This window comes from Malurus melanocephalus, unplaced genomic scaffold (genome assembly GCF_030028575.1).
Source record: "Malurus melanocephalus ecotype Western Australia unplaced genomic scaffold, MMel_1.1 scaffold_301, whole genome shotgun sequence".
Taxonomy (NCBI): Eukaryota; Metazoa; Chordata; class Aves; order Passeriformes; family Maluridae; genus Malurus; species Malurus melanocephalus.
Genome location: NW_026623533.1, coordinates 124,773 through 142,297, shown reverse-complemented (window position 1 = coordinate 142,297; position 17,525 = coordinate 124,773). Strand labels below are relative to the sequence as shown.

The window sequence follows — 17,525 nt, the reverse complement described above, 5'->3', positions numbered from 1 at the left end:
TTCCTCATCTTAAAATGTAGTGATGTTCTCTGATTACAGACAAAAAGTATATAAACTCTCCAGAATTATATTACAATAATTTATAAATATCTGACTATTGAAAAATTGTGACCTATAAACTATCTCACACACATCATTTTAGTGTGCAATCCAGGCAGAATATATGAACCTAAATACCAGACAAAAGCTGACACACAATTAGCAGAAACCAAGCTTCTTATGCTCTCCAGGGACCCCTTTATTTTCATTCAGAAACATTCCCATGTTTCTGTACAGAAAAACAGAGCTATACAAAGGGTTATTACCAGCAGCATTCTTGTTTGTCAGTGGCTACCTAACCAACCATTTCATGCTTAAGGCCACCTGACATGCAGAAACAGTTGTCTCAACACCTACACAGGAGCAGGAGGTGCTTACAAAAAAGGCAGAGGCACCAGCCTATAGTCATGCATTTGAAGTGGGGACATGAGAAACAGTCCCATAGTAGGGCATCACTCCCTGCTGAGGAGTTCAGACATCCCTGTCCTCAGCACATGGACAGCTGTGAGCCACAATCTCAAAGCCTCTTCTCCTGAAAGCTGACTAACAGCATGGTTAAATTGACTCTCACAGGTAAATACTTTTCATAAGAACCTTTATTCCTAAGCCTGTTGTTGAATGCCTGCCAAAATATTTTCAAACATATGTGTGGTGTCTAGTCTCATACATAGTTTTCTAAAAGGCATTGTTCCAACAAATTAAATATGTTGTAACATATCAAATGAAAATCTAAAATAACAAAAAAAAAAAAAAAATCTTGCCTAAATACTGATATATTAAACCTACAGTGCTGCCAATAGCAGCTTTTTTTCCAAAGCTGGTCATATGTTGGTACCATAACTATGGATGTTTATACAATTTAATGTGCATAAATGAGTAACCCTTTAGGCATGATCTCTCTAAAGTTGCAATAGACTTGCAAAAGGCAATAAGCCTGTTGCAACACAATTCCAAAAAGAAAGCTGTAAGATGGTTTCAGTTTATATTTTCTATTTCACATAACCAAGTAGTTTACAGTAGAACTTATAGAAGATTGTCTGAAATAGAGATGGACAGGTTTGTTTCAACATTTCAAAAAGCTGTGGCTTACCTGCCCACAAGGTGCTTTTTGTAAAGTGATCGTGAATTTGTTTTTTCCAGTGCCTTTTACCAGAATGTACTGGCAAATCCCAAGAAAGGTAAAATGACGTCCATCAAATGTTGTGAAATGAGAGCTGCCTGTGATGGAGCACTCAGCTTGAGAGCAAAAGGATAAAGAATGTTCACTTGCATGAGAATGTATCATTATTTGGCAAATTATGTAAAAGACAAAAAAAGATACTTTCTCCTGATTTCTAAGTAAATCATCCAGGCTAACTTTAATCTATCTAGCTATAATGGCATTTAGAAGCAAATTATGCTAGAGAGACCTATTTCCAACAGATACCATCTCATAAAGAGCATATCCATGTGCAGCATCTTTTGGTTCTAACTAGGTGAGATGCCTTTAACTAAAATACAAAATACCTTTCTCTTTATTACAATTCAGAAGTATCCTAGAATCTTTTTCTCATCATTTTTTCCCCATGACTCAGTGTGAAAGAGGACAAGCCTCTTCCTCCATCCTTCTAGGTACTAGGGCACCACTTGTTACCACAGGTATGAAGAGGATGCAGGTGTTGGTGTCTGTCATCAGGGCACATCTTTTTGGGGTGTTTTTCCAGTTCAAATCAGGAACACACTGCTGAAGCAAGTCTCCAGCTCATTCCAACTTAACTGCACTTTCATTCACACCATGGGGTAGATCAGAGCGCAAGAGCTAGATTCACTTTGGCAGCAGGAATTGTTCTGTGGGAGCACATCTAATCTGCACCCACTGCCAACAGCAACTCAGTCCCTAGGACCAGACCAGAGAAGTTGTAATTAACCCCCCACATGCACACACAACACATACAAGACATAGAGAGTAGTTCTCAATGTCAGTTGTATTACATTGCAGATCCACATTTTCTAACCTTGCTTAGAAACTGTTAAGCCTTATTTCTTCATCCAAAGAAGGCTCCTTAATTTGTAAAAAAAAAATCTCTTTCACAGACTTGGTAATATAAACTTGTCTAAGGCACAGAACTGTCAAGGGAGTTTCACTACCTGACTGCTGTATGTTCCTCTGTGTAAATCATCACAGAGACATGCTATCTTTAAAGATAAGGAGCATTATTCAAACATGAACTGTTATTACAAGACAGAAAATCTAGCACACTTACCATCAAAATGATGGTTTTCTTATCACTTACATTAAAGTTGCACCTAGAAGTGAAGAGATCTTTATACCTGGCCTAAGTACTGCAGAGGCAGTAAAAATACACCATCTGTGGCAGATAACACTGAGCATAAACAAGAAATAGAAAACAAGAGGTGGATGTAGCACACTGAGGAAGGGAAGTGAGTAGGAAAAAGCAGGATGAGTATAGCCAGGCAATTAACAGCTTCATTCCAGCTGGCCCACAGCTACTGTCAATATTCACTTGCTTAATCTTTCTTCCTAAATTAGCAGCCAAAAGCCTTAGATCCTGTTTGGTTCAGCTTTTTCTGAAAAGTTCATCAATTTTGTTATGAAGTGAGAAAAGAATAATGAAATACAAATACCTGGACAATCATGATCAGTGCAATTCCAAATGCCACCAACACAAATACTGAAAAGAAAAATCRCAAACACAGAAATAGAGTTCTGATCTTTAGCAAAGTAAGTAGCTTTGAGTTAACTAATACGCCTTGAATTCACACAGAATAGCCTGTATATTTTAGTGATACACAGGCCTCAGACTGTAAAACATAGTAACTATTACTTAAAGTGGAACTATGATGTTAAACTAACTATGAACAGTAGTCACAGAGAGATGAAACAAACAGGCTTTCACATACCAGTTGCTACATTCTTGTTCAATTTTTGATCCTACAGGGAAAGCAGTTCCATGATAAATACAAGGACAATTCGACAAAGAGATACAAGTTCCATTTTCCATAATGAGACCTATTGGAAAGAAGTCAATAAATGAGTTATTAAACAAATTAATAAACTCTGGATCACTGCTCTTCTCCCATCTGACTCAAACATTCCAATCTGCCAGAAGGTGATGTCATCAGTCTTAAACAAGAACCAGCAGAAAAAGTTGTCCAGTGAGTGCAGAGAGCTCAAAGTGAAGCTCCCTAAATAGAACTTGTCACTCTGAATCATTGCTTTTTGAAAAAATGTCTTCCTTAAGCATGTAAAACTGTACAGATTAAAAAATGAAGATACTGAAATATCATTAACTTTAGTCCATTTAGAACTAGGACTGTTCATAGCCCAGTCAATTTTTTTTTCAGCACAGGTCCCAGAAACTTTGGTTTCTTGTATACAGCATGACATATTCTGTTTAAGCAAAATTTCTATWGATTTTTTGAATAATTCAAATAAAGTAGACTAAATCAATGCAATATCTTATTGTAGGAAGCATTAGTAATGGCTCCAGATTTTAACTGATTTTGCATTGAGACAACTTTGTATTCTAGTTAAATGCTTAGCACAGAGTAAAGGGCAGAATCACAGAGACAATAAGAACAGCTAGGGAAGAATTTACTATATACATAATTTTCAGGCTTTAAGCACAGTCTATTTAGACTTCATTATGATGTTGGATAGTAGCTTTACATGTATTTTTCAAATAACATTGACAGTATTTACCATCTGGACAGTAACAGCCATCTAAACAGTGCAGGTTGCTACCAAGACAATCTTTTTCAAATGTGCAGGTTGGTGGACAACAACTGATACAGTCACGGTGAACAAAGCTGTCTTCACACTTCTCAGCTAAAAAAAAACCAAAACCATGGCATATTGAACATCCGTGCAATTTCTCTTTCCAGGTTAGAAAACCCATTTCTGTCAAATAAACATTGTGCAGCTCTTCTGGTATAGATAATCAGATCTGATGCAATGGATGTTTTGGAGGAGTTTTAACTGATGAACTACAGTGAAGATCTCATCAATATTTAAATCTTTCTTTAGCAACTCCTTGTATCATCTCTCCAAAATAAGTTATAGCTTCTGTGACAGGGAAATGTACTTATATCTCAGCTAGTTCAAAGCCTTGAGCATGAGACTGAGCAGCAATTTATGGGTGGTAGTAATAACAAGAGGCAGCTGGATTAACTGCATTAATTATAGGGCCAGTAGAGGCTGAAAGGTCTTCTGGGACAAGGAGCAGCAACAGATCTCCACAAAGGTTTGTTCTTTGTCCTAGAACATGATCAGCACACAGGATGTTTCAAGCAATCCACTGAAACTTGGATTTTGTATGGATCTAAATCATATCACAATGGAATTAAAATATTTCTCTAGCAAGGCATTGACTTCATTGTTTGCCATCAAGAGTGAAACTGGATAATCAACTTGAGTATCAGGTTTGAGTTCTACAGCGACAAATGTTGTCAAGATGGAATTATTTGAACTGAATGCATGGGTTATCTCAAAGGTCATGTAGTATGCTTTATTAAAGAGTCTTACTACAGGCAGGAAAGTCATCCCTCCAGTCCCGCACCGGGGACCCAGCGTGAGAGCATGCTCTAGCGTACTCTGTCACTGCCCTGCAGTACGTTTCATCATCATCCATTCTGAAATGATAAAATAAGAGTAATCAAGGAACTCAAATCCCATCTACCAATTTCTGCCAGATGACAGAGCATAGGATATTTCATACGTACACCACTCAGTCACAAAGGCACACAGGGAAAATATACAAACAAATGAGCTATGTTGTATATACCATTGTGGTTTTATCATCTGATCTCACAAAAAGTAATTTCATTTTAATATTACCATGATGAACAGAACCACTAATCTTTTCTTTTGTTTCAACAGTCTCAAGATCCCCGTGTCAGGCCTCTCCCTCCTGCATGATGTAGAATCTCTGACCTACACTGATAAAAGACCTTCTGGTTCAAGTAAGAACTTCAAGTCTCCAATTGCCTTGAACTCAGATGAGAAGAACCTTGTCAGTAGACTCCTGACCTTGTGCTGAAGTTCTCAGCTCCAGAAACATTATCCACTGAAAACTGTGGACATGCTCAGGGATTCACAGCACAACCTTGGGCAAAGACAAGATATCTGCCTTTGTCTATACAGAAGAAGCTGTACAGTGCATTTTTACCAGAATCAAGTTAAAAGACATCCATTAATGTTTAGGCAAGTTCAAATTTTATTCAGATAAAAGTCACATATGGCAAAATACCATCGAACTTTTCTTACTGTGAAAGTCAAACAACTCCCATCATTCACTGTGGAAGACTTTATGCCAAAATAAACTAGTCATAACACTACATTTCTATTATAAGCATATTTATGACTGATCAACTGAGTTTGCCTCTCAGCACTCAAGATCATGTTTCCAAAATTAATTGTTTTAAGAATATGTTATATTGTGTTTGTAATCCGCTTTCAACACATCTGTTACCAAATCAAACACCACTACACTTTTTGTTACAGTGATCCGAGTCTCTCCATCTCGCCTTATCTAATCCAATTAAATGGGTCTTAGAGAGAATACTTGGCCTTTACTATGGCCACACAAAAAAACCTTCATAAACTGACACTAAGCCACAAGAAGAGAGGTCTCTTTTATAAACAAAATAAGCCTAAGTTAACGAGGTTCTGAGACACTGAAACTTCAAGGTTTTTAACATTCACAAAATTGACATCAACACACATCAGACTGCTGACAAAAAATCCAATCCTCCTTAACTTCACAGTACTGATTCAATATCTTATTTGAAAAATTTGGTAAAGCCCCAGTAAACTCCTGAGTTACACAGAGACCATACAAAGGCAACTCTTGTCTAAGAGACATCAGTGTTTGCCTACAAACACAAATTCTTCCATCTTGACTCTATGATAAACCAGAACACTAAACATTCATCAAAAATTGAACTACTAGGTTGTAATGGATAATGCTGAGTGATCCTTATGTTCAATCTTGTAATCCTTTTTGTATGTTTTTGACTAAATTGGTGATAATCCAAGAACTATATACTCTGGTAAAAATCCTATTTGTGACAATTCTTAATTTGAAAATCTTAATAAAAAGAAAGTGGTACGTTGTTCAATTATCTGTTCAACTATAGGAATACAAATTAAACTTGAATGTCAAGAACTAATCAAGAGTCTGGAGAGCTGAGGGAAAAATACCAGGTTGCCTACAATACCAGCAGCTGAGAGGGTATGACTCCCACCAAAGCAAAAGAGACTTAAATTTCCTTTGACAACTCTGAATTTAAATATAGAACCATTCTGTAAAAATTGTACTAATTTGAATAATAGTGGTTACTCATAAAAACCAGTCCAATGGCCTCTAACAGATGGTCCAGCTCCTCCAGTATTGTTGATATTTCTCCTAGTATCATCTCCACGTATTTCTCTTTCAGGGCCTCAAGATACAAGTTTTATGGGGTTTTTGTGATTAGCAGTTCATTCTTTGTCATGAATGATTCTCCATTAATTTATCTTCCTTTTACTTGTCTAGTGTTTCCTTGAATTTATGTAAGCCCTTAGACATCAAAATATCCTGTTGGCCAGATTCTGTGCCCTTTGTTCCCACACAAAAATGACCCCCGGCGAAACCCAGTCTCTTTTATTTGGAAATTGGTTCTTCCTAACTTTCTTCAATGTTTTTTCATTCCAGTCTCACACAAAAGAGTGGGCATTCATTTCATGCGTCAAGATTAAGTTGACAAGAACTCCAATACTTACCTGCAAAGATCATTCATACAGCTTGAAATATAAGAATACGGATCTATACTTTCATGACAGCTGAGAAAAGGAAACTGTAGGAATATTTGGCACTTGAAGAATATGTCCTGTGCATTAAAGGAGAATCAGTAAATGGAAGTTAGCCAATACTTTCTGAATAGGCATCATTCTCTTTAGTTTTGTCTCCCTAGTCCTTTATATCCCCATTAAAATTTGAGAATGGTGCAGTCTCAATTTACTATTACATCTCTTTTATTATTTTTTTTTGAAAATTTGTCCTTTCTGCCTAGGCCTGCTTGACTGCATGCTCGTCTTAAACCAGCTGAGATGAAAGAGTGTGAAACAACTAAAAAAAAACCCATTTTGTGTCAATTTAGGAGCTGACCTGCAGCTATTTCTGCAGTATTTCACAACTGCTAAAATAATGAGGTGTAAGATGCCAGGACTGGAAACTGAACCCAAGTTTAATGCAGTACTGAAGAGCTCTGCCAGCAGACTGGTGCTGCTTGGCACATCCAATCTAAGCCTTTGTACTGTTAAGCTAAACATATGAAGAACTTCAGGCACTCCCTAGCAACAGCTCTGATCTGAATACTTCCTTTCTCAAAGCCTCAATGCATTTAAGGCTTATTCAACATTGTGCATATTGTTAGATTCTTGTTCCATCAGTAGGCAATGAGATGAAGAAAATACATGTATACATATGTATGTATCTATGTATATATATAAAATATGATTCATTTACCTCAGTGGATTCTGCATTGGCTGAGCAAGGACTGGAAAAATCTGAGGCAGTAGGGACACAAGCTATATCATCTGAAGCTTGCACAGCCCAGCTATTTGCAAATTCAGCAATATCTTCTGTATATTCATCTACTGCATGAAAATAATGGAAGAGCAACAATCAAAAAATTGTCAACACAAATACATAAGACAGCTTTGAAATTTTAAATTATTTTTCAGTGTGTAAATTAGCTCAATTATAGATGTTTTCAGAGTTGTAAAGAAAAGTTTTTTTTTAAATCTCAGCTTATATTTTATACTTCATTTAAATAAAAAATTGAAAAAATACATGACAAGGTGCTGGCTTGGGTTTTTTTAAGTGTAATCACTGATAATTTTATAACAAATGCACAAATAATGCCAAGTGTAAGGCATTGAATACTTCAGAAAAAATACCATTTCTTTGAAGCAATTTAAGTCTTTCATACTGTTTCACAAAGGTCAGTTAGTGGTATTATCTCCCTCCTTTTTCCCTTATTGAAAGAAAGCCCTACAACACACACTTAAGAGATGCCCAGCTCTCCTCACAGCATGAGCATTGGAGAATTAATGGACATGACTGGAAGTCATGGCAACAGGCCTAGATACATGAACATACATGAAGGTTGACAATAAAGAAACAGAGCCAAAATTCCCATACATTTGCAGCAAGAACTAAATACTGTGTATTCTGTACATTCTTAATTAGGTTTAAAAGGGTATATTGCCTCCATTTTGAAGAACCTAACAGAAATTGGTATCTCTGCTATGGTTATCTATATCTATGCCTAGCTTGGAGACAAGATATTGAAATTAAATCAGCTAGAGGTTTGTTTTTTCTTTTTTTTTCACAGAGCTGCACTATAGAAAACTTAATCTACCTTCTAGCACAAGAGGCACAAAGGTGGATACTGCAACATGGAAAGCCACAAAGCACTAATCAGATATGTGTACTTAGACCTCAACAAATAAATGAAGATAAGATCCTAGCCATCTGTTAGTGAAAAAAACCTGTCTATTTTACTTAGAAGTCAGGGAGACTTAAAATATTTCTTTTTCTCTGATAAAGTAGTTCTTTATGCAGAAAACCCTTCCCAAACATAAAAGGCTAGGGTTTGATCTAGACGTGRACCTGTTGATATAAGTCTACTTCTACAAAAACATACTATGTAAATTTTGACATGGCTTGAAAAAATAACTTCTAAGTCTTTAAAAAATACCACAAAATAAAAGCACTGTCCTTGAAACAGTTCTACACACGGATACAGTCTCACATATTAAAGCAATACGAAGATGGCATTAAAGGTGAAGATAAGAAAACAGAAAAAGAGTTTGGTTTTGAACTGTACTTTGAAAAGGAATATTATATGCATCTGAGCAACGTATTTATTTGAGCATTAAAAATAATGAGCATTTAGACTCAGAAAGACTCAGGATAGATGTAAGAGCTACCTTTACACTACTCAGGGAAGTAGTTTAGCTGGGAGAGATAAATCATTACATCAAATTATTGGCAAGATTTTGAAACTCTTAGAAAAATGTTTCAGCTTGGAAGGGATCTGAATTAGCAATCTATTCTTGTGAAAATCTCGGAACTTCGTATTTGCAGAGTCAAGACACCATGTTATACAACTGGTTTAAAGTGATTCCTATGGCTCTCAGTTGTACGATGCAATAATGCTATCATATCAGATCAAGAAAAATTGTAGAAGAAATTATCATGGTGAATAAATTGAGTTCTGAAAATGAAGACAGGTAAGAGCTGGAAATATTTTATAACAGGCAATACATTTAAAGATAGTGAAACTGCTGGTTTTTAGAGATCACATTAATTGCTTATTTCTTCCAAATATTATTTTCTCTATTATTACACATCAGCATATTAAACTGGTTATTAAACATACTATACTCTGGTGTGTAGAAGTTAATGGACAAAACTCACTGCTCTCATGGCAGAAAAGGTATGAAAAATTTCTACTTGGGCAGATTTCTTAAAACTCTGCAAAGATACATACAGCAAGCATTCTTTCACTAAGGAAGCTTGAAATCTCCACTTCCAATCATAAAAAATGGGGAAAAAAGTTACAGTGGGATACCTTTTGTGACTAAGAACATGCAGAGCCATGGGACTAGATCATCTCGCCAGTTAATGGTAACAGTAAAATAGTCTTATTTTGTTTTTATAAGATACTGAGAAAGCTCCTCATATTTTCAAGCTCGTTCTTGTTCTTTCTCTTTTTCTTTCACATTAGCTGCAAGAAGGACATAAGTTCTCATGGGGTATTCTCTACCTAAGCTACAGGATTCAAGTTTTAAAAACTCATCTCTGCCTCAGACACAGCACAAAGCAGCTCCTCATCCTACAGTGTAGTCAGAGGCCCATAGTCCACAATACCAACAAGGAGATACAAGGAACTCCCTGGAAACAGCTTGGAAATTGACATATTTCAACTAGAATTTTTATGATGCTGCTATAAAAGAATGACTTGAGATGGTGCTCTTCCCTCCATCTTTAAACACAGAGAAAAGAATAATTTTTATTATTATTTATTTATTTATTATTTAAAGGCACTTTCATCAGCTAAGATAAACATACCCCAAGTGCTTTGCTGAGCAAGAAGAAGCTTGAATAAACATATAAATACTCTCTTGAACTAGGACCTTTTCCCTTTGCATCATTAATGATGAAGAGAAGTAAAAGTAGAGCAGAAGTACTATTTTACTGAAATAAGTGAAACAGGACTCTGCCTTTTTACAACATTATAGTTATACAGCATTGTATTTAAAGTGAACATGGAAACTATTCACACAAAGTAAGAATAAGCTATTTACTTACTATTTTGAAGTATCAGGTCATCATATTTATTGCCATTAAAATTTCCACAAAGGCCACAAGGTTTTCCCTTATGATCTTCTGTCAGCTTAATATAAATACCAGAGTTTCCATCCCAAGCAAGAGAAAAACCAAAGGTAGTCTTCACCAAAATGTAGTCAGCCAGCCTCTCAATGAAAGCATTTCCAACTGTCTGAGGCAATGTTAATCTGGAAAAATACAGTCTACATCAAAGATCTCAGATAATATGAAGTTCAGGCTAAAAAAATGCCACATGAAAATCACCTTCTAACTCACTAAATCCTTTTTCCCTGGTGTGCATAGTCACTCTATTCACTGCTTCATCTTGTTTTCACTATCTTCTGTTTACTATATGACCATCAGAAATGAGTGCTTTCTCTTGTATACACCTATCAGTTGCACCAATTTCAAGCTTGCAAGAATAATGCACCTTTACTTTCAAAGCACAATCATGTTGAGGAATTCATGAGTTTATGAGTCTGCTGCTGGGCAATGAGCCATGTGGGCAAGGAGCCCTTTCTGGGCACTGGGTCATCCCTGAATTAGACGTCTGCAAATGCAGGAACTTGTAATACAGAAAACACCATTGACTAAAAAGTTGTAACTCTTCTTCCTTCGGTGAAAGACCACTGGACAATAAACTCGGAGCTAACCCTAGTCTTGCAAAGTTGCTTCTCTTGGGTTGAACGGTATCACTGTAGCTACCATTCTCAGATACTAATGGCCATAGCATTACAAAGCAGATGGCAAAAGCACCTTAACAGCTCTTTTACATTTTCTGTACTTTATCAACCAGTAAAATATACTTATGACAGCCTTTGGGCTCATCTTCTTATTTATTAAAAGAAAAGGTAAATTTGGAGGTTTGATGCATCTCAGAGATGTTTTGTAGAGTTTTTGCCCCAAAGGGGCTTGAGATCTTTATTTTAACCAATTCAGACTCATCTAGAAGACGATCATGTCTTATATTAGCTATTGCTACCAAGAATAAATAATGATTGCCTTGTTCAAAATGGTATCAGGATGCACCAGGGATTAGTTAGGACTGCCTGACACAGACTTTGCCTGTACAAAGCAATTGTAATTATTCATTATTAGGTTACAACTGAGAAGTTGAACACAGTTAATGTAGGGAGTGTATCCTATCCTCACTCAGGTATTACATCAGTACTGTTACATCTGCTCACACCAGAGCTCTATCAGCCCTAGTACAGAACAGCAAAGGATCAATAATTAACCTGGATTGTGTAAGAAGCATTAATTTCCCAATCTCGACATTCTCTTTTTGCAATAAAATATTAAAASCCACCATTAGAACACTTACCTGATTCCATTTTTTCTTACTTCATGTCCTGAAATCATTATTTCTTCTCGATTTGAAAAAAATAAGCTGATGGATCTATGACAAGTATATACTGAACTGTAACATTGAGGACTGTTATGAACCTTTGAAGGAAAAAAATAGACACACAATAAGAATAAATACTTGTCCTCAATAATTTCATGCCATTTTTATTAAATTTATATAGGATATTTTAAATTTTTATGCTTTGGTTACTGAAAGAGCTTTACAATTAAATGCCTAGAATATTGTCAAGTCACAGATACAAAGATATACAAATCTCAAAGTTCACACTACACAATACTACTGAGAAGTACATCAACTTAATTTAATAGTTTAATAGCTTAATAGTGCATAGCACCACATGCCAGTGGTCTCAGTACTGGATGAAAGAGTCAGGTATTTATGCTGACAAACTTAAGAGACACTCCAGTGAGCTATCTTTCAACTTGCCAAAGTAAGACTGAGGAAGCACCCCAATTGCTCTGTTTCTAGAGGTCTGATCTATAGAACAGGATTACAAACCAGTGCAGAATAGTGCAATGGCAGCACTCTCCCTGCCAGCTGAGACTGGTACCAGCTGAACTAAAACATGCCTTCCTGAACCATTCAGGATTTCTTGAGATTTTGAAGTGTTCCCACAGATTACAGCAGGCATCACATACTTTATATGGATCTCTTAAAATACACTGGCTTTCCAGCCCTGCTAATGGAGAAGGGTAGACTTTCCTGAAGTGTGCTTCTYCCCATTATAGCATAATTAGCCAGGAGAGTGATTTAGTCACATAACAATTTATCCCACTTGAATACAATACTCTCTGGACTTGAAAACTGTGTGTTTGTGCTTGAGAAAAACTTACAGAGTTTTCATTAATCTCAGTGGGGGTGAGCCACCCAAACCTGTAGGATACCCTGTAGTGCTCCAAAAGCCTGTGAGCTTATTTTAGACACCACTGAAGAGAGAGGGGAACATGTGTTTAATCTTAGATGCCTATCATTACCCAGATTAAAACATAGAGCTTAGRTAGTTCAAATATGACTCATGTTACGCATGTGCCATCATTCTCTGAGGATGGGCACTTCATTACCAGTTTACTTGACAGTGCTGTGAAGTTAAATAAACTTGTAATTGGAAACACTTTACCAACATAGTGATGGAGGCTATAAATACAGTAGTTTGGAAGAAAATACTTGTGAGTAAACACATACAGTGCTAATGAATACTTGAATTAATCTTCCTTGACCAACACTAAATCCTGGAAATAAAAACCAGTTATTGTTTCTTTGGGTGAAATAAACAAGACCAGGAAAAGCATTAAGAATTTTTACATGTATAAAGATAATGATAATTAAAGACAACATACAAGTTATTAGTACTGGCAGATGGCTTCTATGTAAACCTGACCCAAGACAGAAACACAATAAAGGAAAATCAAAATAATTCTTATGTTTTCTTCTCCTCTTGAAGGGTGGATTATTAAAGCCAGATGGACCCTAATGTGAGGATTTGGCAAGGTTTTTGACTCTCCATTACCCAGTTTGTCTACAGTTTCACATTACTTACAACTTTGCTGAGTAAACATTTTCAGTTTTTAGTAAAACATGGCATTTGTTCCAGTAATTGAATAGAACCTTCTCTTTCCAGAGCCACAGGAATCCACTGACCTATTGATTTTAGATTTTAACATAATCTTGGACTTTGCTACAGCATTTTCTGAAAAGCCCTAAGAACTTACWTATATAGAATATATGCAAATAGAATCCAAAGAATTAAAATGAAATTGTGGAAGGCAGGTGTAACAGCATGTCTTTCTGTAACTTGAGAAGGTAGAAATGGCAGTTTCAGTAGTAGATTTATCTTCAATAAGTGCAGTTATATGAGGTGAGAAGAGGTCATCTGTTTATAAATTTAAAATAGGCATCAGAGCAGAAACCAGCATCTAGATCTGCCCTTATCCCTGCAACCACTGTACCCACATGGGCTCAGAATTAGGACCCGTCTTGCCTCTTCTTCACTGCTCAATCAGCACGAAATCACAATCATTGTGAATAAGGTAATATAATGAGCTTGTATGCTCTCCCCACAGTAACCAACAGCCTGACAAATAGGGCATCACCCTTCAAAGAGAGTATAGATTTTAATTGTCCCTGACCCAAAGTCGTTAACCATGGATACTCAGCAATTTGAAGAAATTACTAAAAATAGTTCCTTCCATACATAGGTCAAGATGAAAGCTTTTGAGCTATTAATCTTTGCATGACGTAGAGCTAATCCAAAATTAGAATGCAAATCCCTAGAAGGGACAGGGTGGGGGAGCAAATCCCATTGGCCAGGGAGGCAGATCCTCATAGCATGCCAATAGCTGTGAATCAGGGCCTAGAACATTCGTCTTCCTTGCTATTAGGCAAGTGATAGCTGTTTGCACTTTACTCAGCAACTTAGCATTCTTTTACAATCTGATAATAGCTGAAGTTTAGTGAAGTTTCTGAGTTCTGCTTTAAGACCCACTTTTACTCCCAGAAAGAAGGGAGCAGAAATCKCATTAAGGATATGCTGACTCTGTTGATTCTAATTTCATCAGTGTTTTGAGTTACTGCACATAGGTTTAGGCATTTCCAGAAACACAGTGTTATATTTAAGTAATTAATGCCCAGTTTGATACCTTTATTGTCTCTCCACTTATTTTACTTACTTACTTTTATATTTACCTACACACTTGTTTCTAGTGTATATTCTTGTACTTACCCAAACAGTGTACTGGGGTTCCAGAGTACTGCAGTCTTTTGCAAATATATAGGAGCAATTTCCTGGGAAGTAGTAGTAAATGCCATCAAATGTTTCAAAATTATACTGTCCCCACGATTTGCAAATCCCATCTCGATCCTTACCAGTGTTAGGTACTGGAGAAAACACACTGAGTTTACAAGAAGCATGGTCATCATGAATTGACAGGTGTCACATGCATCTACAAAAGCAGGAACTCAGAATGGAAACAAGAGCTTATAAAGGAAATACATAGCAAGTAAAAAAGATGAACTTATGTCTTCAGCTTTCAATAAAGTCAGTACGCTTTTTTAAATCTTAACTCTGCAGTTTTAGTGCAATCATCATTATGTTTTTTTTTTTTTTTCTTCAGTGGAGACATCTTAATTGCAAGTAGAGGCAAGGGATTTAAATATTCTGCACATCCTGGAAGAAAAATCTTGTTGATATCTACACAAAGCAGATTACAGAAGCTAGTATATTTAAATAGTGGGTAATTTACTTTGCACTAAGGCATTGTTCATTAGAAAAAAATGCAGTGACTTTTTGGTTGCTCAGCTAATTTTAAAAAAACTTGTCTGGCTACTGATATACTAGACAGTGGTCCATCTGCTATGGCGTCTATGTATCATTACAACCCAAGGGCTAAAATGTAGGCATTTCTGCTTTTGCTTTCTGTATGTCCCAAATGCATATAGTTTTAATCCTTCTAGCTACTGGCCATTGGGTCTTTCTTCTACAGAGAAATCACAAATATGCTGGTAACAGTATTTTTTTAAAAACCTGTACCCTAAATCTCCCTGAAAGCTGACACTAAATTTTTGGCCCAAAACTTACCAATTTGGCACCTGCTTCCTTGAGCCTGAAATAACTGGCAGTCACAGTCACCTGTCTCTGTGCAGGCTGCTCCATTAAGGCATTCCTGAGGACATGAACCTGTAAGCAAGCACAGCAGCCCTTTACTAGATACAGTATTTTGCAGTCCGAGAGATCCCAATTAAATCTGTTTATTGTTAAATCAGGAGCAGCTATATTTGTGAGAAAATTAACCAACAAGAATCTCAGTTTTTAAACATTTGCTTAATTTTATCCTCTGTTTTCCTTGGTTAAATGAGAAGTAAGGTTCTTGTTGGGTTTGAGACTTATAAACTAACAAAGGAGCAAAAGGTCAAACTCCTCCAAGCACACAAAAGGTCAAGTTCCCATGTAAAGAAATCAAATCCCACCCTGCTGATCTCAAAATATACAGGACACAGATCATTCTAATTGACTAAATTCAGCATCATTTATACATATATTCAGCTTCTCCCTCCTAAACATTACTGGAAAGGGTACATTCAGTTTATGAACAGGCCAGAATATATATTTTAGAGTCAAAACCAGTCCTAAACAACCTTCCCTACATGCTAAAAAAAAGTCCGCTAAAAGTTTATTTCTGCTTCAGAGGTGACTGGAGTCAGAGACTTTAGATTCCATGGGAATGGCTTGTTATAATTAGTAATATTGTCCAAAAGCAATTACATTAAATGGTTTTATAGTCTGTTTGAAAGCTAAGACCTTCTTGTCATTTACTAATCATTCACTAAGTGGTCTAAATCATAATTCCCCAAAAGTGGAGTAGAAAGCCAGCAAAACTCCATCAGGTTTTTTCAGACAGTTGCTTGCCTTATATACAAAAGTTTCCAACATTGCTGTTGGAGATTAAAAAAGCATTGCAAAAGGCAGAAAGTAAAGGAAATAAACTCCCAATGAATCCACTGTAAAGCTGTCAGTGACCCTGAATGGGAACAAAAAGGGACCTTTACAGTAAAGGTACACAGAAGCTACTAGTGACTAGGAACATCATCCATCATTGTGAAAATTCCTTTCCATGATTTGAATATTTTCCATTTATTTTCCATTTTCAGAACTGCTTTCCAAATATACATAGATATGCTGAAAACACCAACAAAGCAAAAATTATTGTTTCTGTAACTGCACGAATGGGGAAATCTTCTTGGTTGTTTTTAGAATTTTGAGTTGCAAAATTTCATTTATTCATTTACATCGAAAGATGAACCTACGCAGGCATTTTCCAAGAAGGATACCAAAATTCCAACCAAAGCTGCATACAGTGAACTTTTCTGTAAAACGATTTCTGTAACCTGGGCCTGCTTTACATGTTTGTCCAATGCTTAAAATCCTTCAGGAGCAGCTTCATCATCATTGCCTGAGTGCTCCTTTCCCCTTGCACAAACAGTTATAAGCCTCTCTGACATACTTACATTCTCTGAAAAGGCCAGGGAAAAAAGTGGCAGAAATGAAAAATTGCAATAGAACTAAACTTTAAAAAAAAACTTTTCTGAAAAATTGGCTTCATTAGCTGCTCAGATTTGGTTGTAAGGCCTTATTTTGAAAGCACAATTTTAAAAGAAATTTTTCCTTTCTTAACATGCATAAAATGAGTAAATGAGACAGGACAGGGTTTAGTAGGGGCATTAGGAAGAGCGCTTCCAGCCCATGGTAACACAGAGGAGGAAGGCAGCATTTTCAGGGCTCTCCTCGTGTGGGTGAGGAGCACAGCACTGACCTCCTGGTGGATTGCGCACCAGGGCCCCATGATGGTGCAAACGAGAGGCAGCTTGAACCTGTCAGAGAAACATAAAAGCAAAATCAGGGTGTTTGTGGTTTACAAATGAATTGATAAAAAACTGAGGCCTTGCACTCAAACACTGGGTTGGGACTTCTAATCTAGAAGAGTAATTTGCATCTCACCCAGCACACGGCACGGTCATGGGTGCTGCTGGAGGGATTGGCAGCCTGRGGAGGAGAAGCATGAGTCTTAGGTGACTAAGGAAAGATACAGCTGCTCCGTGAGATCGCCACAGGCCTTTCATCCATGCCCAGTGAATCACCAAGGCTCCACATGGGCAAGTTTTGCATTTACATTTGGAAGGAAAAGGGAGGGGACAGAGAGTGGTCTGCCTTTTTCACTTCAGTCAAATACCCATAGTTGGAGAGC

General features: G+C 36.7%; 1 protein-coding gene across 1 annotated transcript in view; it reads right to left on the bottom strand.

Moving 5' to 3' along the window:
- OTOGL (otogelin like) overlaps positions 1-17,525 on the bottom strand; it is an 88,566-nt gene that overhangs the window by 67,040 nt on the left and 4,001 nt on the right. Inside the window, exons 4-15 of the mRNA XM_057377133.1 lie at positions 17,094-17,151; positions 15,362-15,460; positions 14,507-14,661; positions 11,743-11,864; positions 10,401-10,606; positions 7,548-7,675; positions 6,803-6,909; positions 4,565-4,671; positions 3,743-3,868; positions 2,941-3,049; positions 2,665-2,711; positions 1,130-1,275 (exon numbers count right to left, since the gene is read on the bottom strand). Of these exons, the coding sequence (XP_057233116.1) occupies positions 1,130-1,275; positions 2,665-2,711; positions 2,941-3,049; positions 3,743-3,868; positions 4,565-4,671; positions 6,803-6,909; positions 7,548-7,675; positions 10,401-10,606; positions 11,743-11,864; positions 14,507-14,661; positions 15,362-15,460; positions 17,094-17,151 (1,410 nt within the window). The remainder of the gene's footprint in view (positions 1-1,129; positions 1,276-2,664; positions 2,712-2,940; positions 3,050-3,742; positions 3,869-4,564; positions 4,672-6,802; positions 6,910-7,547; positions 7,676-10,400; positions 10,607-11,742; positions 11,865-14,506; positions 14,662-15,361; positions 15,461-17,093; positions 17,152-17,525) is intronic.